Below are 26,547 nucleotides of genomic sequence, written 5' to 3'. Positions count from 1 at the left end.
TACAATCACACATTTATTTTTAAATTCAGCCCTTCTGCACAACTACATTATTTCTGGCTGTGCTGTACTTGTATTATTGTAAATGAGTTGATTTGCTTCTGAAATCCATAAGCTCTTGTTTAATTAATGCACACAGTACATCTGCTGCTTTTTAAAAGGAGAACAGGGCACTGTAGGTTGCTTGGAGCATGACAGATTCTGAGTTCCCCTTGGCTCTCATTTCTTTTGATTGCTAAAAAGGCTATCAAATTCGCAGTAAAAGGAGAGAAGCTGTTCAAATTGCTTAGTGATATGAGTGCTCTCATTCTCTTCCATTCACCACCACGAGATGCTGTAGGAAGATGGGGGGAATGCACCAATACCCCTTTGCACCCATCCTCTCACAACACCTCTGCCATCAGGACAGTCTTTCCTTTTGAGCCTTTGTTTGAATCACATTTGCTGTCATCCTGTCTTCAGCAAAACTGTGCGTGTTCTGAGTAACTTTGTATTCCTCACACGCAGCGAACTTAATGCATCGCAGTCCTGTCAGCTCAAATAATTGTGGCTTCTCTGAAGGTGGCTCCTTCTTAAATGTGCTTCAGCGCCGCACGTCGCGGCAGCCTGTGATCTCGGGGAAGCTCCTTCACAAAAACGGGAGCGTGCTCACTTTAGCTGTCACTGCTGCAACCTCCTGTTCTGCTGGCTTTTGACATCACTGTTTTGACTTCCCCTCATATGTATGTCTGGCATAAGTAAGCTTGTCATTTCCCTGCAGTCGCTAACTGGGAGAAGAGTGCTGTGTGCGTGCGTGCACCTCGAGAGGATACATGACTGTGGCAGGAGAAGAGAGTTATAGAATCCTCTGGGAGTGGCATTTGGCAGAGATGCTGTCTCTGGGGTGATGTGTTGTTTGTCAAAGCAGGAAAATGAAGTCCAAGTGAAATCTGCTTTTCTTGTCAAATATCATGTCTAATCACATATCACACATTAGGAAGGAGTTCTTTACTGTGAGGGTGGTGGAACTCTGGAACAGGTCGCCCAGGGAGGTGATGGAGGCCCCATCCTTCAAGACATTCGAGGTCAGGCTTGATGGTGCTCTGAGCAACCTGGTTTATCATATCATAGAATGGTTTGGGTTGGGATGAACCTTAAAGGTCATCTAGTTCCAACCCTCATTTGCCCATGGGCAGGAACATCTTCCACTAGAGCAGGTTGCTCAAGGCCTTGTCCAACCTGGCCTTGAACGCTTCCAAGAGGAGGGGGCCTAGTTGAGGATGTCACTGCTTACTGCAGGGTGGTTGGACTGGATGACATTTCAAAGGTCCCTTCCAACCCAGTGCATTCTACATTTCTATGATCTGAGTATTTGCAGCTGCTCAGCTACTGAACAGCTGTCCCAGAGGAGGAGCAACTGCTCCGGTGCTACAGATGGTGAGGAGTGAGCAGCCCTATTTCCATGAGCACAGCGGTGCTGGGATGTTGCTGCCCAGCCAGGCAGTCAGCATGCTGCCTTCAGAAGTGGCCTTGATGAACAAGTGCTATTGCACATGGAAACACTGCAAGTACTGGTGACCACCTGGGATTTTAACTTGGGGCCACAGAGCTGGCACAAGCATGTTGCATTTGCATCATCCCTGACTCCAGGGCTGCCATCTGAATCTGTAGAACCTGGAAGGCAAAAGAAATTGCAGCTTATTGCTTTTGGGTAGTAACAGAAGAATCTCTGAAGCCCTGTGTGAACCAGGTTATTAGTGTTACACATCTGTCATACCCCTGTCTAATCCCAGATCTAGACTGCAAAGATCTGCGTGTCATCATAACATGGGGGTGGACTCCTGGGATTTTCATCTAAGGGTTCCTGCTGCTTCTTCCTCAGTGGGATATGTGAATTTAAATCTCTGTTAAACCTGCATATGGCCCAGGCTGTGCTGCACACAGGATGGATTTTGCAAAGATTTGATACCTGAAGGAGGAGGGAAAAGTGGGATGTGGTTTAGATCATTATTCCTTTTAAGTACTGTCACCTGGAGTTGTTTGAGGTTGAAAGGTAGTTTGATAATAATTCAAAAGACATGGCCTTGTGGGCAGAAGTGGGAGAGTCCCAGGTGCATGGCAAATAGAATGTGCCACATGGCCATGAAATTAGTTACCCCCAAATCCCATTCCCAGTGAATGCCATACACTTGCATGGAAGTTATGATGCCAGCTTGGTGCACAAAGGTATCAGAAGCCCTTCTGCAGATGTTGATCGTTCTTTTTCTCTTTCCCCTCCCATTCTCTTTTTTTCCTTTTCAATCCTGTAACATTTATCCAACTACTACCATGAAGAAGAAATGGGTAAGCACAGCTTTCTGTAGCATTTGAGAACAAGGTGATAGAAGGAACTCAAATGTTGACAGCCAGAAAGCGTAGCAGTAACGTGTCCTGGAGTGAAGCACTGTAAACCTGCTCTTTGCCTGCTACTCTAGTGGTTTTGGCTTGCTGGTTATTTTATCTTGCAAATTACTATCCTACTAAGATTCTGATTCCTCAAAGAGAAGAAAACAAAACCAAAAAAACAACATTTTGAGGAGATAGGAGTGTGTAAATGAACCCACTTGAAGTTTGCATTTGTTCAGTCTAAATGTGCCAATGTAACAGGGTGATTACCTGGGGGGATGTTTTACTGGATAGTAAAACTGAAGCACTGAGGCATGGTGGGTTGATTGGCACAGTCCCTTCACTAAAGAGATATTTTATTCACTGTCAATCACTAATATGGCCTTCAATTATGAAGTAATTTTGGATAATTAAGAATTATGCATAACGTTTTGACTCTGTTTTCTGTTCCTGTCCCAGTTTACATTCTAGTGTTCTGAGAAATGACCCGGGATCCAGGCGATCTAGCAGCTCTACCATGTTGGATGGAGGAAATATTGGGAAGTTTGAATTTGAGATCACTGACTTCTTCCTCTTTGGCTCTCCCTTGGGTTTGGTTCTTGCACTGCGGAAAACTGTCATTCCAGCTCTTGACAGTAAGTCCTGATGTAAACTGCTGAGCTTGCTTAGTGGATGATGTCACCACCTCCTGCTACAAATGCAGTAATTTGATGAGACAAACTGAGAAAACCCAAACATTAAGATATAATATTTATTGCACCATAAGGAAGCAGATCACTGTGTGCTCTAGCCAGTGCTGATTATACAAGTTATTTGCAATGTACTTCCAAATGTTAAGAATACTGAGCAGTTCTGGAGTCTATAAATATGGTAATAAATTGTTTTGTTTGACTAAATGGGATGATGAGGGAGGTGATAATTCTTCAGCACTTTTCTTTTTAACCCTACAGTTGTCCTTTTCACAAACAAATATTTACATTATTCTAAGAAATAATCTTCTGATATTTGAGTTTGTTGTTTTTTCTTTTTCTCCATCTTTTTAGTCTTTCAGCTCAGACCAGCTTGTCAGCAGGTCTATAACCTGTTCCACCCTGCAGACCCGTCTGCATCACGCCTTGAACCTCTTTTGGAGAGGAAGTTCTACCTTTTGCCCCCCTTTAATATTCCCCGTTACCAGAGGTTCCCACTGGGTGATGGCAATTCTGCTGTGCTGGGTAAGTCACTCTGGGTCCACAGTAGCTCTCTAAAGAGTTACATCTACATTTTATATCAAATTTTCAAAGCAATTTGGAATGACAAGGAAGAGAATTGGCCCTATAAAACTAGCCTTATTCTCAATTTGCTAGATAAGTAGTTTGTACCAACCAAATTAGTGCCTTGTGACCCATATGGCCTTCATTTGTTACACAAAGACCATCACCTGCTGAGAGTCATGCTGTGATGACCCCTCAGGGAAGCTCCCTGTTTTACACCTAAGCTGGTGTTTGGTATAGGGACTGAATGAAACGTGATTAACATGGCAGAGTTTAGGACTTTGATGTTTGGAGGGCCAGAGAGGACTGGAAGGAGCAGAATCAAGATGAGATGATGAGATGATTTACTTGATTGCTTCCTGTGCTTTTTCATGGGACAGGCTACTGCAGATCAGTGGGCTGGTGACAGTACCTTGTCCTTGCCCCCTTGTCAATGAGACACTTCGTCTTCCTAGGATACCTACAGTTCCTCTGCCATCAGTGGCCTCTGCACTTTCTTTACCCCCTTGTAGTTGTAACAGAGTCTAAAATGGCTGTGTGCATGATGCCCTTTTGTCTTATTGGGCTGCATTTGAAACAGCTGTGTCCTGACCATGCCCAGCCTCTGCTCCCATTACATCAGTGCTCCTGCAGTTGACATAATAAGAGAAATTAATTATTTCTTACCACCTTCACCTCACTTCTGTGCCTAGACTCTCATGGTCTGTTGCCATCTCAGTGCAGACTCTCACTGCAAGGAGAAGGGAAGGTCACCACTGTGCAAAACTAAATTCGATCTTTCTGCTTCAACTAGTTTTGGTTCCCTGTAGGGTCAGGGCTTTGGTGCAGGAAGACCAATTGCACTGTAATTTTCCCCTTGCTAGAGGTTGTTAGTCAATGGCTACTTGAAGTCAGCATTGCAACCAAGAGTCACTGCTACAAAAGTAGACTTAAAAACATACAAGAAATCATGCTGGCAAACCGGAGTAGAATAGCAAAGCCACCAGCTAAAAGGACATTGGGATTTGGTTAGGTTTTTTTTCCCAGAGCTCTGGTAGTTTTCCATTTGTTTAATATGTGAATCATACAGGACTAAATAAAGAGAAATATGTATCTAGAGCTGAATAATTTTGATGATACTCTACATCATTTTAAAATTGAAAATCCAAAGCAACCATCTCCTATATAGGTGTCTTTAAAGATTGTATTGCCATTACTGAATCTGGAGGTCTGGTGTGATAAATGGGCATAAACTGAACCCCTTGTTTAATAAAGTGAATAAAATACTTTCATCAGGCCTCACTCACTTGTCAAATTTAGCAAAGATCTTGCTGCAACACTTTTTAAAAATGCATCCACCCACAATTACATTTGTACCCAGTCCCCCAGCTCAGGGAATCTATAGCAACTTGAAAAGCAGTTTGCTTTTTGGGTGTATTCTAGGTATCAGCTGCAAGTGGCTTCTTAAAAAAAAAATAAATTAAAATCCCAAGTAGTTTACCATCTTCCTCTAAAATACATTTCAAATCCCCTGTTCTCACTGAAGCCAAAGATAGAAGCCCATTGACACTGAGCAACCTGCTTTCTGGTTGTCATTCTGTACAGCAGCAGAGATCTTATTAGTTTGCTGTGCCTCCCTAGACCTTTGAGTTGGCTGTGTTTAGAGAGAGGCTTGCTGTGTGATGGAGAGGAGTTAAACAGCAATCAGCTCAACTAGGAGAAGGGCAGAGTGATTTCAAAACCCTCTCCAGGTTTGAGCCTAGTTATTTTAAGAGATGCTGCTCTGTCTTGACGAATAAAACCGACAAAAAAGCAGCTTTAAATTCTCCTGTAAGACAAAACCTCTTCATTTCCTTATCATGAAGTAACAGGCTCTTCCTTTCCGTTAGAGTCACGATTTCAGAGTGCTGATTTGCACAGGAGGAGTGTTCTAACCATGACTTGCAAAGCTGCTACTGGTTAGTGTTCACTGTAAGGCGCTCCAGAAAAGTGAATTGCTGCTCTAATTAAGCTGTGTGATTTGATGGTCACAAAAAAATTGAGGTGCTCAGTTCTAATTAGTTATGCACAAGGCTGTGATACTGCTCATGCATATTTCCTCATGCAGATAGCTGGCTTTTGTTTTTTTTGGTTTAGGTTATGATTCAGAAAGTTTCTTAAACCTTCGTTTTTGATTTTGTTTTCATTTTCCCATCTGTACTAGATGTTGGGTCCTGTTTCATTACAACCAATTTGCAGAGTGAAATCAGATTTGCATCCCTGTTTTGCACTGTGTAGGCTGAGCCTGATTCAAGTAAATCTCCCCTTACAGCATACTATTTTCCCCTCGTAGTAAAAAGATTTCTGTGGATCTGCTGGGCATTTAAGGATTTGGCTCACTGGTTGAGAGGACTCCCTTTTGTTGTTGAAATGCCATCGTTGTGCTCTCCTCTTCTACCAGTTAAACTCTTTGATGTGGGTCTATTTGGAAAGCCACCTGTGTTTTGTTTCTTTTATTCAATTTGAAGGTTGTCTTTTCATTGAAGACTCATAGTTGAAGTGCTCAGTTGTAACTGTTTGTATGTTAACACTTTGTGGTCGCATGTCTGTTCTTTGTCCTTCTGTTTTGTTTTTTTTCCCCCATCTGCTTCTAGTTGAGACAATCCAGAACAATCCCATCCTTCTCATGGAAAGTAGCCCTCTGGGTGCTCTCCAGCACCAGGACAGCTTCATGGAAACAAGTATCCCCGTTCCTGTACTGAATTGGCAAGATGTTTCCAATAAAAGTGCTGGTTTTGCTGAGTGTGTGTAATCTACACTTTTGTATTGTCTGTGTTGTTGGGTACTTGGGGTGCTTTATGGAGATCATACTGTTGCCTCCTGGAGTTGAAAACTTCATGCTGTATCTCAGGGTGTGCCACATGAAATCTTGGGATGGGTCTGGGAGACCCATCATGAAAAAAAAACAAGTTGAGATTACAAACTTGGCCCCATTCTGGTGTTCATGCCAGAAGGGAAGTCTGCTGCCCTGTACTCGCTGTTGTCCATCTGTGGTGGCTGTGCTGCTGGAAAGAGGCTTTGGCACAGAAAGACAGAGTCCCTGGGTGGCCCTGTTCACATGCAGGATCCCCAGGGAAACGGTTGGTTGTCTGCAGTGTGCAGCTCCCAGCAGTCACCCATGCTGCACCATGGCCAGAAGTCTAATTAATGTCTGTGTCAGACCAGATTCTGTCCACTTGAGTATTTTGTGCCTGAACAGTCCTTGTGGCTCTGCTGAATACAGTGACTGAGGCTTTCAGCCCCCACGGTGGCTATACGTGTTGGCTTTTGAAAATTAATTTCTCAGTTCTGCCTTACAAGCAAATTTTGATGCATTTGGTTTTGCCTCATTTTCCATCCTAAATGCTGCATGGCCTGATTTATTCTGGTTGTGGCTGGTGCTACATCTGCGATTTTAATGCGACTTGACTTTGAGTTTTTTTCTTCCCCGTGTGTCTCACTTGCCCCTTCTTACCCCTTTTTTCAGTGTTGTGCATTGAGAGCTTTGGTTCTGCTGCCTGGTTGTCTTTAACAAGCTGACCCTTGCTGTTTATGAGCAGTCCAGTGTGTTATGTGGTCATACAGGATGGCAACAGTGCTGACTATTCCAGACAGTCTCTGCCTTTGTCTTTTGAAGATGTAGATGATTTTCAGGTATGCAGTTGCCATGTTGCCTGTGCTGTGATGTTCTGTAACAAAGCTGAGAGGAAGGATCTGGCACTATTAATTAATCACTTTGGAGATCACTAATGAAATGCCATTTAACTGTCAGCTGATATTTCCTTCTATCAGGTCAGAGCTTTTAGAAGCTTCTCTGCTCTTTACCTTGTGTATCGAGAGCACAGTGTGGCCAAGCAGTGCTTGGCTTGACTGTACCAAGTGCTGAATCCCTGTTCAGCCACAGGACTGCAGGAAATTTCCAGAATCATAAAAACTTAAGGACAGAATAAATCTGTGTTGCTCTTGATCCCAGGGTAGCAACTGCAGAGTGCCCAGTGCTGACCAGTGACTCCAGCACAGGCAGGGGCTGGCCTGTGCTGAGCAGCTGGCTGGCTTTTCTGGTTTGTTTTAATTTTTTTTTGTATTTATTGAACTTGACACATTTTTGATTGCTTTCAGTGTTTTCTGCTTTGGTGCCACAGCTCAGCCTGCAAACAGCACATATTGAAATCTGCCCCAGATACCCCAAGGACGGAATGCAGTGCCAGCAGTACATTAAGGTGATGGCCCAGTGCTGTTCACTTAGTAGGAAACAATTAGTAAGAACAATGACAAACGAGTCCATAAATGAAAAGGCACAGGACTAAAATGAGTATTAAAGATCCCTAGGTAGGCAGAAAGAAAGTGATTTTGCTTCTTATGTCACCTCTCTTGAGTTAAAGCTCAGTTATTGCACTGGCCCAATGTGCACACACTGCAGTTCATTGCAGCTACAGGTCCTGTACTGGGAGAGAAGGTGCTCAGGGCACCACTCAAGCCAAGTCTCCTTTTCCGGAGGCTTCTTATTTCAGGTAAACTGTGCCATAAAAATACAAAGTACCGTTCAGCCAGTGCAGTAAATGGTGGGTGCTTCTGTCCTTACGTCGTGACATAAAGGAACAACTAGTCTTGATGAAAGTCTTGCTACTGCTGGGCCTGGTCCAGCCATCTGACTTCACCCTGGGCACAAAGTGCTTGCCCAGAGAACCTCCCCACAGTTGTCAGGACCCAAGTTGTGGCTGGGGATGCCACCTCTGCAATGCAGAGGACTTTAGACTGTTCCTGTTAGGAGCAGGAGTGGTTGCAAGTGCTGGGGTCAATCTGTGGAACCATCTGTGAGATCCTGCCCTGATTACACTCCCCAGGAAAGCTTCTGTGGTTTCAAGATTGCAAGAGTGATGCTGCATAAGGGATTTGGTGCAAAGAACAACAGAGTTGGGGAAATAATTTGTTAGGGTGGGATTTTTCTGCGAGTAAGGTCCTGGGGTTTCATCTGGAAGTCACTGTTGCTGCAGCTTTGGGGTTGAGGAAGTTTGGCTGAAGGGGCAGTGATGCATAAAGTGGAGTTTCTGTCCACGCTTCCTGCCCTGCCTTTTCCTGGCCCTTGCTTTTCTTAGAAAATGACCTTTTTCAGGGGCAGATGGTGTGTAGCTTGGGAAAAGTGTGGGGTTTTTTAAGGCACTGGGGAGATCTTACAGTGGCCCTTGAGTGCTTAAAATGGCCTGTAAGAAAGACTGGGACAGATTTTTTAGCAGGGCCTGTTGTGACAGAACAACGGGCGATGGTTTTAAGTTAAAAGAGGTTTAGACTAGAGATAAGGAAGAAATTTTTCACACTGAGGGTGGTGAGACACTGGCCCAGGTTGCCCAGAGAGTTTGTAGATGCCCCACCCCTGGAAACATTTGAAATCAGGTTGGATGAGGCTCTGAGCAACCTGATCTAGTTGCAGATGTCCCTGCTCATTGCAGGGAGGCTGGACTAGATGACCTTTAAAGGTCCTTTGCAGCCCAAAACATTCTAGAATTTTATGAAAAGGGAGAATCATAAAAACAACTGGAATGGGCTGGAGTACAGGAGTGCTGCAGTCAGTCAGCACTTTGTCCCCTGCAGAGCAGGCTCCTGCCACCAACTTTGTCAATGCTAAACTGTTGTTCAGTAAGGCAAAAATGGTTCAGGGCTTTTGTAATAATGAAAATTGCTCCTCTGGTGACATGGGCTAGGGTGGTGTTGGAAGGTCTGTTGAGTTTGGGTCATTTGTTTCGAAACTCATGGTATTCAAAAATCCCCAGTTCTGGGCCCAGGAAAGTGAGAGTGGCTAAAAAGAGCAAGCCCCAGGTACCACTGTTCATTCACTTTCCACTTTCTGGGGTCTCAAAAAAAGGAGATATAATTCAGGCAGAGCTAAGGGAAGACATGTTAATGGAGCTGGAGCCATGGTTGACCCAGGGAGCACCTCATTTGGCCCAGCCTCGTCTCCTGGGTAGCATTGCTGCCGCACTCTTCAGCACATCTTCCAGCTGCTTTCTAATTCAAGCCATTGAAGACGTATTTAACAGAGAGAAGACGTTCAGGTTTCACTTGCAGTTGTTAGTTAAACCTGCACCTGGCGTTTACCTAGCACAGACCAAGCCAAACCTCTCCTTGAATCTGACTAGGTAAGGGAGGAAAGGAGGAGAAAGGGTAACTGGGCAAGGGATGAGAGGGTTGTCTCAGGTCATGCAGGAATGGGTCCTTTTACCCTTTGTGGAATGAATATAGCTCCTGGCTTGTCTCATGTCTGAGTACAGCCTCCTCTCAAATTGTTCCCTCTTGCTTGTGCTGGTGCTTTCTACAGTAAGAAAGTTGTACTGGCCTGGTGGGGCCCGCTGGGTTGCAGATGCTGGTAGCAGGCTTGACAGCCAGCAACTCAAGGCAAAGTGAAAAGAGCAGGAAAGTGCTGAGAGTGATGCTGATAATGGCCTTTCAGTCACAACGTGGGCAGTGTGTGCAGCTCATCATCAGGTCAGGCTCCCACTAAGGCTCAGATCTTGGAGTCCACAAAGCTTTTATACAGAACAGCTTGTGGCCTGATTTTCCCTGCGGAGAACAGAATTCTTTTGTGACACAGCTACATGTTTTCTGCTTCAGACATTCCCTTTCCCTCCATTGCAGCAGGATCTGTGTGGGCACAGACACTGCTGCTGCAAACTGAGAGATGGGAGGAGGCAAATCAGTAGCCCCAAGCCAAAAAGATCACTATTGAAATACCCTAGTTGCCAAAACAACTCCCCGTGTCAGCCCCAGACTGGGATGAAATCCAAGGATGTCTAAAATAGGCTAAAATAGGTGGAGGATGTTGGTGTGTAGGAACAACATACTCGCATTCCCTGTGGCATCTGCTGCCTGGCTGGGTACAAAGCTGTGCCCTGTCTGATACCTGGAAATAAAGTTGAGGTGCTGCTCCTCAGGTACAGCAGAGATGGGCAATGTTAAGGCAATAATAGGTAGATTTGGTTTTGCAGGTTACTGTCACACTGGTGGTGCCTGCTATGAAGGACATGGAATTGACATCATAAGCCCTCTGCAATGGGATGGCCCAGAGACACTTAATTCAGCCTTGTAGCTTCCACAGAAGGGTGGATGCTGATACCAGTGTTACAGGGATAAAACAGACCTACTGTGTCCTGACTTCAATATCTCTCCATTGGCCAGCCCTGAACCTTTTAGGTCTGTTTCCCTCCACCACATGTATAAAGTCCATGTGAGCATGACTTTAAACCCTCCTTTTCTGTATTTATATACTAAAAGGTTAGGGCACACTTGGTAAACCTCAGGTTGGAGTCTTAAAATCCAGACTTGCACCTTGTACAAAGCAAGCTCTGTTTTCACAGGGACTGAGTGCTCCCCAACCAGCCAACACCGATTGGAGATGTAAGTGCACAGCACCAGATTCCCTCCTTTCAGCAGCCCTTTTAGTTTAGGTGTTGGCTGTATTTATTAGCAATAAAACACAAGCTCAAATGTAGTCCTTGCCAGGCATGAAAATGTTTTCTTGAATATTTTTTTTTTTTTGATGCCTTAAAGCATCTGTCTTGGAGGTGTTTAAGTCTAAATGTCTCAAGAAAACAAATAACCCCTATCTAAGGGTTTTTTTGTTGTTGCTCTCCTTACTTTGGTTATTTTGTCTGGATGTGAATATATGAAGTTGTGTGTATTCACATCTGTATGTATGACACATGCATCTGTTCTTGCTGCTTGAATAAGTCTGCCTGGATTTTCCTTTGGGGTTTTGGATTTGCTTTTTGAGCTACTTATTTTGCTTCTCTCAGTCAAAGACTGCTCCTTCAGCCACATGTCTCTTTGCCTGCTGTGGTGTTTGCTTTCTTTTCAAACCAGAGCTCTGATGAAATGTGTTTCTTTTTTCTTCTGATTCCAATCAGTTCTGAAAGGGTTTTGCATCTACCAGCTTTGTTTGCCTCCTTCCTCCCCTCAGTTCATCTTGCCCAGCCTCTGTCTGTTGGTCTAATATTTTGATTTCCCTGTTTCAACTTTGTAGCAGATGTTGTTCAGTCTCATGGTGCCGTCTTCATGGAAAACTCGTCCCTGTCCACCCCCATTTCAGCCCCTCAGTTCAGGGGCTTCCGGAGAGCCAGTGAGATCAGCATTGCCAGCCAGGTCTCAGGAATGGCAGACAGTTACACTGCTTCCAACATAGCCAACAGTAAGTGTTTCACCCCCTCCGAGACTACCGCTCGCTGCTGCACCGCTCTCGCAGCACCATGCATCGGGCCAGAGCCACGCAGCTTCTGTCTGTCTGTCTGTCTGTCTGGGGTTACACTTTCCACTTGTGACAAAAAGCTGGAATTACTCCATCTCCGCCTGGTTTTACCATAGTCAGTGTCACTTGTTATCATCTGTTTCTCCATGGGATATGATACACTTGGTTCCACACGCTGGAGCATGCTGGTGATCAGTTCTTCACACAAACATACCACTAATTGATAACTGAGCACCAGGGGCTGCTGTGCGTGATGAGGGTTACTCCAGAGGGGTGTTTGTGTCATTAAGTCATGCAGAACTGGTAGGGATCTGCACTGGCAGAGTGATAATGCAGGATGTAGCTTGATGCAGATCACTTAAGTGTGGTCAACAAAACGAGGCATAAGCCCCTCTGTTATGCTGAAAGGGAAGTACACATTTGGGTTATGTATTTGTTACTTTACATTAAAAATTCAGCTCTTCTGTAGCCTGCAGGGCAGCTCAGAGTCAGCCAGTCACCTATATCCCAGAGCCAAATGAGGAATAAAAAGGATTTTAAATTATTTATTTTTCCTGAGACCTGTATAACTTCCCAGCTAATACAGTAGAGGACAACAGCCTGTGCTAACACTTCAGCTCCTTCTTCATTTCAGCTGAGGTGAGAGATTAAGAGTCCTGAGGGATCTCTGATAACTCAGACTTTTCTTAAGAAAGAATAACCAAAACAACACAAAAATAGCACCAAAAGCTTCAACCCAAATTCTTGTCCCAGAAGGTGGCAAAAATTTAGAGATCCTTCGTTCCTGGCACATTAGACTACAGGGCTCTAAACAACTCAGTAATTAATTACTGAGGTTCATAACGGTTCTCAAGGCAGCAGTTAGTTGCTGAAGGTCTGAGGGTGCTGCTCAGGGACTGCTGTAACTTCTTGCCCTGCTTGGGGCAGCACTCAGCAGCAGGAGTAGACTGCCTGTGCTGTGACAAACAAAGTTGACGCCTCGCTCCCCGTGTGCATTCTTATCCATGTCCTGGTAAGACATCTTGCCAGGCACTTGCTAAATATTAATCTGCTTGGGAAGAGGGTTCCTGAGGGAGAAGGTGTTTGTTTTGTGCTGCTTTCACACCCACGGAGAGCTGCAGAGCTCGGCCAGCCAGGATGGGAAGCGGGGGGCGGTGGTTTTTCGTCGTGAGGTGTTTACACCAGGGTGATGTGACAGAAGGATCCTGCCTCTGTGAGCCAACAGCAGGATCAGGCCTGCGCCATGCTTGCCGCTCTCTGCTTTCCCTGCGCTCTCCCTGATTATTTAGCTGTTGTTTTGTGTAATTTATTCCTTCACGCATTTCACAGCCATCAAATCCTATTTCTGAGATTGGAGAGGAACAGTCCAGCCCTGGCCTGGGCTGACCCCATGTGCAGCCTGCCCCAAAGGCTGTCACAGCCCCTTCCTTCGTCTCCTTCATCGTCCTCTGAGCTCTGGCTCTGGCTTTGCAGCTCTTGCACTCACCCTTGTTTAGCACAGTGGTAACACAAAGCAGTATTGGGGGTTGGACTCAATCTGTGCTTATCCCGCAGGAAGAGGCCAAGGAGCTCCAAAGGGGCACCATGAAACCGTGGCTGCCTCCCAGGAGCCCTCTCCAGGCTGTGGCTTCCCTGGCACTGTGGATTTCTGGAGGGGGAAACATGCTGCCTGTGGCAGGTGTATGCCGTAATAATGTCTGGTTTCTGCAGGCTTATTGTTAAATTTATGTTATTTTTCCTTTTTAGAAACCAAACACCATCTTAATCATTGCAGAGGGTTTAGCCTTCTGTCCCAACTCGCCCTCCCTCACAAATCCCCTACCCAAACCTCATCCAAGAGACATAGGCAGCATAAACATGAAATCCCTTCGAAGGGAAGAAAGCTCAAAGGGTCCTGGAGTCAGGCTGCAGACTGTGCTCTCTGGATACCCGACCTGGACATCAAGACAGGTATTCAGGAGAGATCCACTCCGGCTGACCTCTCTCGTTCGATAGTCGCAGAACTCACAACAGATCTATGCACTACCACTGAAGCACTTACAATTTCTCACTGCATTTTAACAAGTATTTCTGTCACTTTGCTCTGAAGATCGATCGTAACATGGCTAACAACTTGGCAAGAGCAAGAGTTCTTCTGGGCAGAGCTGTGGGGACAATGCTTCTGCCTCTGCCACTCTCTTTTGAGCACGGAAAAGTAAACCTGCCTGCTCCCTACAAAGAATCTGAAATTACCCAAGCTGGGGACTTGCATGAGAAATTAAAGTTGGGACACGACCAGCAGCTGCCAATTTAGAAGACAGGGAGTCAGAAGTGGCTGTGAGGAGGTGCCTGTGAGCTCTGGAAAAGTCATGTTGATCCATCAACACCCTCCTCCTTCCCTTCTGCTCTTCAGAAAAGCAAGAGCCATTAGTATGAGGGTGGCCTGGACATGCAGCACAGTGAGGGCTGGACCATGGCAGTGTGCTGATGTCCTTCCACAGGCTGCTGTGGTGGGAGCTTTGTGCAGGCCTCTGGAATGAAGTGGTGCGCCCGTTTATTTTCTTTTAGGTTAAGCATCTGTGCTCAGCAGCAGCTAGGTTTCCCGTAACAAGAGGGGTTTGTTGGATCATACCTTATACCTGGCAGCTTTCCTGGAAGTCCATAAAAAGGAAACGTTGTCACAGAGAATAGCCAAGCTTGAGAAAGCCCTTGTCAAAGCCCCAGCTTGCAACCTGCATGCAAACACAGCTCCTCTTACCGCTCAATCTGATCTATCTTCTCTTTTCAAGGCTGCTTTTCCAGACTGAAGCGTGCGGCTGCTGAGGACCCCTCACTGCTGGAGAAGCAGCTCACACCTTTGGGATCTGAGGCTTTGGGCTGAGGCGTGCTCATTATTAGGGAGTCAGAGAGGATGTGTGTGGGGGCAGAGGTCAGGGCAGTGTTGGAGTGTGGTGATGTCCCATGGATGAATGGTGGCTCTTGGACACTTGTGTGGGGGTTGTTGGGTCCCTGACTGAGACAGAAGGTCCTCTACGTTGTCTGTAACCTTGCCCACCCAAAATCCTGGTGTACTTTTCAGTCCCCCATGCAGTGAAGTCCTGGCACTCCCAGATACTTCTCTTGTTGGTCACTGCAGAGGCTGTGCTCTGGGGGAGGCTGGGCTGGATGTCTCGGTTGTGTGTAACATGGTAGCCCAAGAGGGCAACAAGGACTTGTTGGGGAATGCCAGTCCCAGCAACTTGTGCCATGTTCCCTGCCTTGAGGTGCCTTCAGCATCTCATATAGGATTCCAGTATTCAAGTCCTCTTCAGTGTGACCAATATCTGGATGCTGTTCCTTGGTGAATGCTAAAGGAGTTGGAAGCAGGGCTGGAGATATGGTGGGCAGAGCACACACATCCTTCCTCCTACAGCTCCAGGGAGCTGTGTTTCTGCCTTTCTGTCTTCTGTTTCGGCATGTGGAATCTCTAGCTCATTGCACATGAGCCATGAACCTATTTCACAGGGTCTGGACTAACAGCCAATTAATACCTGTCCTCTAGTACTTTCATGTTTGCTTAAATAAAGAGGAGCTCAAGTGCTGGTGTCCCTGTGTGTTCCTCTCTTGGTGTGAGCAAACACTGAGTCCTGGGTTGGTTGTTCCAGTGCAACCAGCCAGGGAACAAACTCCTCGTGTACCTGGAGTGAGGATCTCGAGCCTTGAAATACCATTTGTGATGGAGACTGCACGTGCATGTGAACCCCCTTTGTCTGAACAAGTCTTTTGCTTCCAGTTGCTGCCAAATGGTGGGGAACCAAAAGGATCGACTACGCTCTCTACTGTCCTGATGCTCTGACGGCTTTCCCAACGGTCGCTTTGCCACACCTCTTTCATGCCAGCTACTGGGAATCCACAGATGTTGTCTCCTTCCTGCTGAGACAGGTACAGTTGTCCTTCTCTTGATCTGCATTGGGCTGAAAAATGTCTTGAACTCTTTGGTTTTTTCCACTGCACCTTCCATAACTCTTGTTGATACATAGAGATGGAAAAAATGCCCTCTGCTGCTGCAGGTCCATTTTCTTCCCCATCCTGTTGTTAGCAGAGCTAAAGACTTCTGTGCATTTGGATCTCAAGTCTGAAAGCTAAAGGGAGATCCTTGATGCACAAATAAAAATAGCACCAAATACAATAAAAGGAAAGGATGAGTTTTGTATGAATTTGAGTTGAATTGAAAAACAAAGTTCAGGTACTCATTGGCTTTCTAAGTTACTGTGCTCTGCTCTGGGGACTCAGACCATCATCTGTCCTTGTTCCTGCAGTACAAAGCAGTTCTCCTAGGACTAGGTAAATAGGGATTGCTGGTGTCTGGAATCTGGCACCTCAGATTTTATCAACCTACATTTGGCCTGAAATGTAAATTTACTGTTTAAAATGTGTTTTCCTTCAGTTCCTTAGGGATGAGGGGGAGTTATTTGCCTTACAAAGTATGAAACCCCCAAGGAATGATACTTAGAGCATGGAACTGGAGGGGAGGGAAAAAAAAAGAACAAAAACAAAACTCAAAGTAACTCAGTGGATTGTGTTGCCCACTTCAGTGCTTGGATTTGCTTTGTGTTATCTCAGCTGTTCAGCTGTCCCTGCTCTCTTCCAGCCTCCTTGACTGCAGCTCTCAATTATTTATGATTCTGTTGGCAAACTTTCTTTCAGTGCTATCTTCCAAATAGCATGGGAACCATAAACAACAGAGATGTCAGTGCTGGTGGCAGCTGAGTAGTAGCAACAATCCAGTGAGACCCTTTCTTCCAGGGCTGTATCTAGCCCAGTGAGACATCTCTGTGCTTGCACACACCTTGCTGGATCAGCTGCTGTGAAACCCCAGCCCTGCATCAAACTCAGCCTCCTGGGGCTCAGTGGAGAGAACCATAATTGTGCATGAGTGGGAACAGTCACGACAGTCCCATACACAAAATGCTTTACTCAAGAAATAACCAATTACTTAGGATTCAGCCCAAACCTGGATCTGTAGCACAGCATGGTGCTTCATCTCTTGAAGCCTGAGGTACCTCTCCATCCATTCAAAGCCTGCTGGTGGCTGGCTGGGTAGTCCGGCACCCTATTGCCTTCCTCAGTGTCTTCAGACCAGGGTTTCTCTCATCCCCCTTCTTCCTGCTGTCCTTCCAAAGCACCACACCACTTTTTCCCCTAATAAGGACTTGTTTCTAACCGCCTTTGAGAGTCATCTCTGGACAAAATGTAAAAGTAAGCTGTTGAATAGCTTTAGCCTCCAAAGATTCAATCTTGTTAAAACAAGCCCAAACAGTACTCAAAATAGATTTGTGATTTAAATAATTGTCAGTAAAACTTGTTATTTTGGTTGCTTTGAATTTCCATGAACTCTCTCTCCAGCAAGCTCATCCCTGGGGGATGAAAAAGGACCTTGGGGTCCTTTTTCCACTTTCCTGGAAGAAAAACAGCTTCAGCTCTGCAAAGCAAGCTGGCCTGTGTCAGACCACAACAGCCTAGGTTAGCTGGAGAGCTGCTGACCTCACAAAATGTATTCAAGACCTTGTAAAAATGCCCACATCAAAGAGCCTTTTTAAATTTTTGGTAGAGTGAGGTCACTAAGGACTACTGCTGGTTTCTGAGTCCTCTGTGCAGGGTCACCTCCCAGTCTTAGAGCAATCTCTGAGATGTACCCTCACTTTAGTCCCCTCACACACCATGGGAAGGGACTCATGGAGGCCTGGAGTGGAGAAAGGGCAGATATCTAAGTGCAGAGCTTGTTCTGCTGTGTCTCAGTCATTTTTTTACCTCCTGACAATCTGAATAACTTGGTCCCAGCTAGGATTAAATCAGTGCTGGCCACAGGGTTTGCTAATTCAGGAGATACCACTTGTCCTTGCAGTTAAGGGAGCAGCCCATATAACCTACAAGCTGACAAGCCAAATGCCCAGCAGGCAAACTCAAACCCCCTCTGTCCAGATACTGCCCTTGCTCATGGCTGACTCAGGAGTAGAACATCTCAGTGGCATCTGTCCTCCTGCAGGTGATGAGGCATGAGAACTCGAGTGTTTTGGAGCTTGATGGGAAGGAGGTGTCTGTCTTCACCCCCTCGAAGCCTCGTGAGAAGTGGCTCCGCAAGAGGACACATGTGAAGCTGCGGGTAAGGGTGTTTAGGGAGCTGCCTCCAGAGCAGGAGGGAGTGTTGCCATATAGAGGGGTTTAGAATTGGGCTGCAAGAATGGCACTGAAAGTGGCCAGCATGGGCAGAGCTGTGTCTGCCCATGGCAGAAATAGAGGAGCACATTGCACTGGTGGTATGCATCACTACCCATGTAGTTGTGAAAGAGCAGCCCAAAAGATCTGTACCAGCAAGATCTCCTCTTGGCCTTCAGTCTATGAAAAATGCAGGGAGCATTGGCTGTGGGTCAGGGTCTCTTTCCCTGATCCACAGCCAATGCTTCCTGCATCTCTCCAAGTCCAAATAATGTAAACTCTCTGCTTGGTAAATGCCCTTCACTCCCAGCGAGCATCTCTAGTTCCTGCAAGAGGGCAGTTTTCTTCCAGAGCCGAAACAATGTCAGCAGATTTCTCTGGCAGCTGTCTGCATTGCTTCTGAAATCCAGAGTGTGAGCGTTAACAGACAGGATCAGAACTGCACATACAAACTGCTGCTGAAATAGGCTCTTCAGCCACCTACACTGAAATCCTCCCCATGGTGCAGAGCACAGAGTCCCACCTCTGCCTCAGGTCAAATTCTTTTCTAAAACTGAAAGCTGTGGGTGGAGTGGAATAGGGGGGATGGCACAGAGAAGCCCACACTCCAGTCTGTCCAGTTAGATTTGGCATTTCCCTGTGAGCCTGTCCATCACTGCCAACTTTTTTTCCTCTCTTTTTCTTTTTTTTTTTTTGGTCTCCTTTGCTCTTGACTTGTGTAGAACGTCACAGCCAACCACAGGATAAATGACACCATTGCTAATGAAGATGGACCCCAGACCTTAACTGGAAGGTTTATGTATGGTCCATTAGATATGGTCACACTCACAGGAGAAAAGGTACCGTGTCTGCTATGGGGATTGTGCACCAAAGGGTGAAAAGTTGAGGTGCAGAAGTGGTGCAGACCCAATGGGGTCTGCTACCTTTGCATCTTGACCAGGTTCTCTTGCTCAGACTTGTGTGGTGCTTCCTACCAGGAACAGCATCCAGCATGCAGGTGTTCACTGCTGAGACCAGATCTCATTCCAGTCTCCTGATATTTGGGTGCTTCTCAGTTGCTGTCCAAAGGGGCTTGAGTGGAAGGTCCTGGTGCTTGGCCTGTTCAGACACTCACCTGTGTCTTTAATGCTGTGTTTGACCCAGCCTTGTTGTCTTCCCAGGTGGACATTCACATCATGACCCAGCCTCCATCAGGGGAGTGGGTTTACTTTGACACAGAGATCAGCAACAGCAGTGGCAGGATCTCTTACGCCATCCCCGAGAACCGGCGCCTGGGCATTGGCGTGTACCCCGTCAAGATGGTGGTCAGGTGAGGTCCCTTGGGGTGTGGGGGCTTAGCTTGCAAAGGTACAAGAGGAATTTGATGACTGTAGAATGTGGTCCCTCCTTGCAGGGCAGCTTTGCTTGTTGGGTAGGTTCAGAGCCTGGCTTGCCAGCAACAAGGACAAAGCCATTTGTAGTCTGCAGCTGTAAGAGGAATCATCCTGCACCATCAACAGCATGGTAATGGAGGTCCCACTGCAGGAGAAGGTCACCTGTAAAACTGCACAACTGAGCATATTTTAGGGACGACAGACTTGTCCTCAAGGGACAGAACTTCATATTCATGATAATTCACAGTCCAGGGGCTCCAGATCAGCTCCAGTTGCTGGCATTGAGGTCTGAAAGGTAGAGGGTAGGACCATCTTCCCAGTGGTGAACCCATCAGTGTTTTTCTGACTGTATTTTTGTGATGCCAGGGTCCCAGAGTGCTACCCCTACCATTCTATGATTCTGTTTCCATTCCCCACTCTTAACAGAGGCTCTCATGCAGTGTCCATCATTGGTGGAACTGGGGGTGGCATCACTGGTTGGAGCCTTTGGGCCAGATTTGGGTGCTGCTTTGGGCTTGTGGTGCACTGAGGACTCAATGATACCTCCCGAAAGAACCTCTAAGTACCTGCATTCCTTTCAGGGGTGACCACACATATGCAGACAGCTACATCACGGTCCTGCCGAAGGGGACGGAGTTCGTGGTGTTCAGCATTGACGGCTCCTTCGCAGCCAGCGTGTCCATCATGGGCAGTGACCCCAAAGTGCGCGCTGGGGCGGTGGACGTCGTAAGGTCAGCAGCAGGAGCTGTAGTGGTTGGTTTGGTTTTGCTCTAGGTCTGCAGTCCACTGATTTGTGCCTTCTCTTCTAGGCACTGGCAAGACCTTGGCTACCTCATTATCTATGTCACAGGCCGCCCTGACATGCAGAAGCAGAGAGTGGTAGCATGGTTAGCACAGCACAACTTCCCCCATGGCATCGTCTCCTTCTGCGACGGGCTGGTCCACGACCCGCTGCGGCACAAGGCCAACTTCCTGAAGTCCCTCATCACAGACGTAAGCCTGGGTCTGCTGAAACTGATCATAGCATGGGTTGAGATTGCTCATCTCCCCGTTGCTCCCATCAGCACCAGTCTCTTGGCAGCAATGTGACCTGCAGTGGAATTAATCTGTTCATTTTATTTTCATCCTTTTTACTGCTCTGCCAAAGTGTCTATGCTGTTAAATTGTATCATCTCTGCTCTGCGCTGCTCTATTTCATCACTGGGCTTTCCAGCATCAAATACCTTATGGAACAGAGGCAGCAGTGCTTCTCCTTCTCCATAATTTTTTCTGCCTGTGGGATAACCAGCAGGTCTGAGAGGGCATGGAGCTGCTGCAGAAATGGCCTTGCACTGTGCAGCTTTGATGGGAGATTCCACAGAGCATCTTTCCAAGTGTTTGGTCCTAGGGAGAGCTTAACATCCTCAGCCCAGTAGAAAAGCTCCAGATACAACAAGGTTTTCTCTGGCAAGTGAAGGAACTGCCAGTGCCCCAAGCACTTGTGCCTTACCTTGAGTAGCCAGGAAAGCCCCATGTCAACTCTCTTTTGGCCTCAGTGGTGACAGGAGATGGCCCAATCTTGCTGCCTGCTCTCCCTTGTTCTCCAGAAGAAAAAAATTGACTGGGGCAGAGATATCCTTTCCATCTCCCTGGCCTGCCTGCAGCTCCAGGGGCAAAGTCAGCCAGTCTGGTGGCACCAGTGCCCAAACCTCCCTTGCCAGCCCCTTCTTTGGCCCACTAAGGAAAGGGTGGGCCAGGAGCTGCTCTGTGCTCTGAGCAGAGGCAGCCGAGTCCCTGAAAAGCAGTGTCTTTTGCTGCCTGTATCTCTTCCCTCTGTCTGGCAGAGCTAAGCAACAGCATTGCATGGTGGAGGGGAACGTTCCCCACTAACCATCACTGCATGGGGGGTTGCAAACTGCTCCTCTCTCCCAGTGACAAGTCGGCAATGAAGTATGCAGTATCCCTGCCCCCTGCAGACCTCAAGGCAAGGCTGTGATTAGCAAGCGGAGATCTGCTTCTGCCTCACTGATCCTCCTCTTGCCCTGGCCTGTCAGCATCCCCAGCTCTGTTAATTAGTGGGCAGTGTCTTGTCCATCTGGGGACTTACAGAAGTTATTGACCCCAGATTCCCACAAACACTATTTAGAACATCCCAACCCTGCCTGCTGAACAGCACAGAGCGCCCATGTGTTCTGACCTGTGTTGCTTTTTCTCCCTGCAGCTCCACATGAGGATCCATGCAGCATATGGATCTACTAAGGACATCTCTGTGTACAGCTCCATCAGCCTGCCACCCACGCACATCTACATTGTTGGCCGGCCCACCAAGAAGCTGCAGAGCCAGTGTCAGGTAGGAGCCAACTTCTCTGAGCCCTGTAGATGCTGCCAAGGGCCTCTCGTGGGAGGGTGATGGGAATTTGGTTGTCTTGACTGGTGACTGCCTTAGTGTTTGCCAAGAGGACAGAACCTGTCCCACATACCAGGACCCATCACATCTGTTGAAGTGTCTCCATGTCTAACCCATCACCTCAGACAACCTGTCACAGGCAACACATTTGGCTGCCAGTGGCTATCAGGAACATGTCCTTCTAACACATTCCCTCATCCCTCTTGTCTTGTAGTTCATCACAGAGGGGTATGCAGCCCACCTGGCCCAGCTGGAGTACAACCATCGTGCACGGCCCGCCAAGAACACCACGCGCATGGCACTGCGGAAAGGCAGCTTCGGGCTGCCCAGCCAGACCGAGTTCCTGCGCAAGAGGAACCACCTGCTGCGGACCATCTCCTCCCAGCCTTCAGCCAGCAGTGGCAGCACCAGCCACCGCCCCGAGCGCACCCAGAGCCAGTCCGACAGTGACAAGGAGAGGGACAGGGAACGCAGCCAAAGAAGCATGAGCATCGCCACGGGGTGCTGGGGCCGGAGCACAGCGTCCCGGATGGACTCTGGCCTCTTGGGGCAGAAGTAGCCAGGCCAGAAACAGCGACTGTCAGCTGCAGCCATCGGAGGAGAAAACAAAAGGGAAGAGGGACGAGGCCGGCGTTATGGGCTGGAAGGGTAAATATGGTGCTACTCTAATAACATCATGGTGTTCTGGGAAGAGATGGGATGTTTCCCATGCAGAACGTGCAGGCCTTGCAGCAGGAGTGTCAAGTTTGTGCGACATGAGCACAAGGAGCAGCTGGAAACTGGGGGAGAAAAGTCTCCAGGTGAAGACGGCGCTTTCTCCTGCCTCCTCTTACCCAGGGTCAGTGACTGTAAATACGTGCCTCCTCGCCTAGTTAGCCATCGCTCCGATCCGCGGGACCGAGCGCTGTCCTGAGAGCCACAGAACAGGGCATGAGGCTGGGGGAACTTGTCCTTGGTTATCCCAGGAGTCAGACTGAGGTGCTCTGCCATCACAGAGTGAGTCTGGGGTTCAGTGAGCATGCCATTTCCCTGGCACAGACAGCCCCAAGTGAAGAATTTGTTGTGGGCTGTGCCAGGCAGAGCAACCGAGAGCTTTGCCTGTACAAAAGCTTCAAGTGCAGCCATGTTCTCAAGGAGCACATGCAGCGGCAAAGCGTAAAGGTGTTCTGATGCTGTTGGTAGAGGCAGAGTATCGGCAGATCCATGCCCAAAAAAGTGGGGGCGTTGTTATTACTGTTATTTTTTAAAGAGACCTTTTAGAAGCCGATGGAATTTAATGCATTGATCTATTAAAAGAGGAATACAAGCTAATTTGTTTGAGCTGTTACAAACCTCAGACACTTAATTTGCTGTTACAGTCTCCAAATACTCTTCCTAGATATTATTTCCAAAAGTAACCACCATATACTTTGGAAGCAGCTGAAGGCACTCAGCAGCTAGATCACATTGCAGTTCTCATCCAAATGCAGGGTCTGACTCTCTCAATACCCACCTCCAAGACGTTTTCTTCTTCCCAGGTTCTCTCCAAGTTCAGTAGCAGCTTTCATGGGAACGAGACTCGCTTCTTTTACCTGTAGTTACTGAACTGTAAAACCTCATTGTTTCTTGCACTGATGATTTTTAGAATGGAAACCTGTTACCATCTCATGTAGCTACACCTAAATGTTTGTAGTGCATGACAACAAAATATTGCTAAGCCAGGGGGTGTGTGGCTCTCTATACAGATGTGCATGTACACATGCACACACATGAATATAGATGTATATACTTAAACAGAACGAGCTGTGCAGAAGTTTATGCAGCAGTAAGGAGACTGTAAGGAAGTGTGCCAAAAATGTCAGGCAACCTTAAGAAAAGGCCATATCTTAATTTTCCTGGTGTGTTTCTCAGTGGATGTGCCCAAGCTGGTTTGTATGCTGCTGGAGTGAGCTGGGGCTGGGGGTGTGGCAGAGGGGAGCTGCTGGGACACAGGGTGAAGCGGTCACTGCTGGCTGGAACCCTGGTGACACTGAGATGTGCACAGTGCACAGTACAGGAACAGGAGCACATCACTGCAGCAGCAGAAGAAAACAGTGCCTAGAATGAGGGCTTGTCCAAAAGCCCCTTAGTCCTGTCCCTCCTGGGTCAGCTGGCCCCAGTGACAGGCCTGGCTCACCCTTGCACACACTCCCAGGCTGGAGGGGTATCCATCCCAGGGCATCCAGGGTGCCCATCTACAGACTCCAGCTGGCCTCTTCTCGTGGAGATTTTCTAGTCCTACCAAGCTCCCTGACTATGCGTAACCCTGCTTTCCCCCCACCACACTTTCCTGTCTTTGTATCACTTTCTACTTCTGAGGATCTTATTTATAACAAAGAATTTTTTAGACTGGCTGCTTCATTTTATTACCTGTTTCAATATGAAGTGCAGACAGCCACACTCAGATACACAGCACTGTGAACGCTGCTCTGCTAATTGGCTCTGGGCCACACTAGGCAAATCTGAACTCCTCAGACATCCAAGGCAGATCTCACGTGTTCATGGCACTGGAGGCTGGAAGTGGAGGTAGAGGAGGGACAGTGCTGAGCTGCTGAGGGCACCCGAGCCACTGGAGCGCTCAAACCCAGCTGCCTGCCTGCCGCCCAGTGCAGCTCCTGCGTCTCGCAGCCTGACTGCAAAATGTTTAACCACTTCTCTTTGGTAATTATTCAATTACAGAATGTATCTGACTTTTGTTACCGAAAACTGACTTCCCTTTCTGCCAGTTCAGCTTAGATCTCTCTGAATGTTCATCCAGAGCTTACTGGGTTTGAAACCATTGTGACTTGTCACAGCTTTTCACTAGTCGAATGTTCTATCAGATGCCATCTGAGCAGGAAGCCAAGCCACAATCCGTCCTGTGAAGTCACCAAACCCCATCACAAAACTTAATTTCTGCAAATTTGGATATGGCCTTTGCAAAATTCACCTTTCCTCCAAGTCCACCACCACAGCATGATCTGTACATGTTCTGATGCTTAGCAGATGTTCACATTTTCTTATGTGTAGATAGTGTAAAACAGGCGAATGTAAATGTTCAACATAAAAAGTGGATATATGAAATCAAAAGTTATTTATTTATGTAGAGGGGGAAAAAAAATGTCTGGAGGGCCTGGAACCTCCAGGGTTTATTAATATTTTTAAAATGTAGCTTTTTGTTTCAGGCATTATGTACAAAGCAATTATTTTATGGACCAAGTTTAATGTAATTGTCAATGAATGCAGAAGTGCAATATTCTACTCACCTCTCCATCACTTCACATTTGAAATGGCTACTAACCAGTTAGACAATCATAGCACCTCTGCCCTCAACCTTTGTTCAGCTTCTTGCAAGGTGCCCAGGGCCTTTTCCCTGCCCCCCCCATCTTGTTGCCATTGTATGGATCCAACATGGAGAAGCACTTGTAGAGCAGGACATTAATTGCTGCAATAATACTAGATGAGGTGGGTGTAGTTACCAGGAAATATGCCAATAAGGTGGTTGTGGGGTTTTTTCTCTCCACTGATTCAGTCCATCGTAGTCTACATCAATCTCTCCTCAGCCAGCCACCCCCATCTGGCACTCATCTATCTGAAGCAAAGATCAATGTGCTACTCACTCCAAGAACAATAGCAATAGTTTAACTCTGTGTTTATAACCTGTTTGTTCCAAGCTGTTTTGGAGAGCAATCCATGTGACCCGATGCCTTTCCACATCTATGGAAGAGGATCCGTTTGGATACGGTGAGGGAAAGGTGAATGTATATTCCATTCTCTCTAAAGGGGCACTCTCAGGTTACAGACCTAACTTAGCTTTCCTGCAAATAACCCTTGTTTGCTTCAAAATGAAAGGATGTGAAGTTTCTTTTACTCCTCCCTGTCACAGTTGTCTGGGCAGCCGTCGCCACGGCCAGCGACAGTCGCGCTGCTTCTGCTGCAGCCCACGTCCTGTTCTCACACACGAGCACAACCCAGCCCGCGCTGCGCAGGCTGCCTCAGTCTTGTCTTTTTTTTTTCCTTCTTCTTTTTTTTCTCAATTGTTTCCATGGGAATCCAACTCTGCTGTGGAGCTCAAATTTTGTACAAAAAGCAGCTTTTTGTATCCTTGCGCCATCGGGCCACACTTTCTACCTGACACTGTCCCATTACGCAGTCTTTTACAAAACAAGAAGAGGTGCCCAAGCATTCCCTGCGAGTTGCTTTCCCTGGGTTTGCAAGGTCACTCGGTCAGATGAGGCGAAATTCTTAATACCAAAAACGTTTACAGTGTCCAACACGCGAGCCAAGAGCAGTAACTAGCCAAAGGGTTACTCACAAACTCCCACTCCGCCCAGCAGCCGCCGTGCTTGCTGTAGCAGCCCCTTCTTCAGGTATCGCCACCAGTTTGCTGCATTTCCTATTAGTTCTAGAAGCCTTACGGTCCCCTCCCCGTCCTCCTCTGCCTGTTGATACCCTCAACTGTCAATTTTATATTCCAAGGATGTTAGTTATCTATTTTATTTATAAAAAATTGCTTTAGGGTAACAGAGGCATGGGGGAACCACCGGAGGGGCGTGCCTGAGGGCGCCGGCAGCCGCGCTGGGGACACCCCTGTGTGTACAGTACCGCGCCGATGACTCGCTTGTGTGTGACAAACCTTCTGTACAACTTCCTTCTCCTCCTTGCTGTTAGTGCATCGTTCCAATGGGTGTGCTTTGTGTGCAGTATCATTGTGAGTTACAGAGATTAAAGAAATGGGAAGGCTCTTCTCTGTCTGCTTTTTTTGGGAGA

At 47.1% G+C, this 26,547-nt stretch overlaps 1 protein-coding gene across 7 annotated transcripts in view; it reads left to right on the top strand.

The window, feature by feature from the left end:
• Window positions 1–26,522, top strand: part of PITPNM2 (phosphatidylinositol transfer protein membrane associated 2) — a 140,921-nt gene extending 114,399 nt beyond the window's left edge. For 3 of the 7 annotated variants that reach the window (XM_068163501.1, XM_068163499.1, XM_068163500.1), the window contains 13 exons: window positions 2,821–2,996; window positions 3,405–3,575; window positions 6,227–6,376; window positions 11,626–11,790; window positions 13,594–13,797; window positions 15,599–15,747; window positions 17,852–17,968; window positions 18,744–18,860; window positions 19,182–19,330; window positions 19,976–20,125; window positions 20,204–20,387; window positions 21,595–21,723; window positions 21,995–26,522. In XM_068163501.1, coding sequence (XP_068019602.1) covers window positions 2,821–2,996; window positions 3,405–3,575; window positions 6,227–6,376; window positions 11,626–11,790; window positions 13,594–13,797; window positions 15,599–15,747; window positions 17,852–17,968; window positions 18,744–18,860; window positions 19,182–19,330; window positions 19,976–20,125; window positions 20,204–20,387; window positions 21,595–21,723; window positions 21,995–22,339 — 2,206 coding nt within the window. In that variant the 3' untranslated portion in view covers window positions 22,340–26,522. The remainder of the gene's footprint in view (window positions 1–2,820; window positions 2,997–3,404; window positions 3,576–6,226; window positions 6,377–11,625; window positions 11,791–13,593; window positions 13,798–15,598; window positions 15,748–17,851; window positions 17,969–18,743; window positions 18,861–19,181; window positions 19,331–19,975; window positions 20,126–20,203; window positions 20,388–21,594; window positions 21,724–21,994) is intronic. The other 4 variants (XM_068163502.1, XM_068163503.1, XM_068163504.1 and 1 more) reach the window with 4 other exon arrangements.
• The last annotated feature ends 25 nt before the right edge of the window (window positions 26,523–26,547 follow it).

The sequence above is a fragment of the Melanerpes formicivorus genome, unplaced genomic scaffold, assembly GCF_026170545.1.
Source record: "Melanerpes formicivorus ecotype bairdi unplaced genomic scaffold, bMelFor1.0.p_v2 SCAF_72, whole genome shotgun sequence".
Classification (NCBI taxonomy): domain Eukaryota; kingdom Metazoa; phylum Chordata; class Aves; order Piciformes; family Picidae; genus Melanerpes; species Melanerpes formicivorus.
This window is presented reverse-complemented; position numbering and strand designations above follow the sequence as displayed.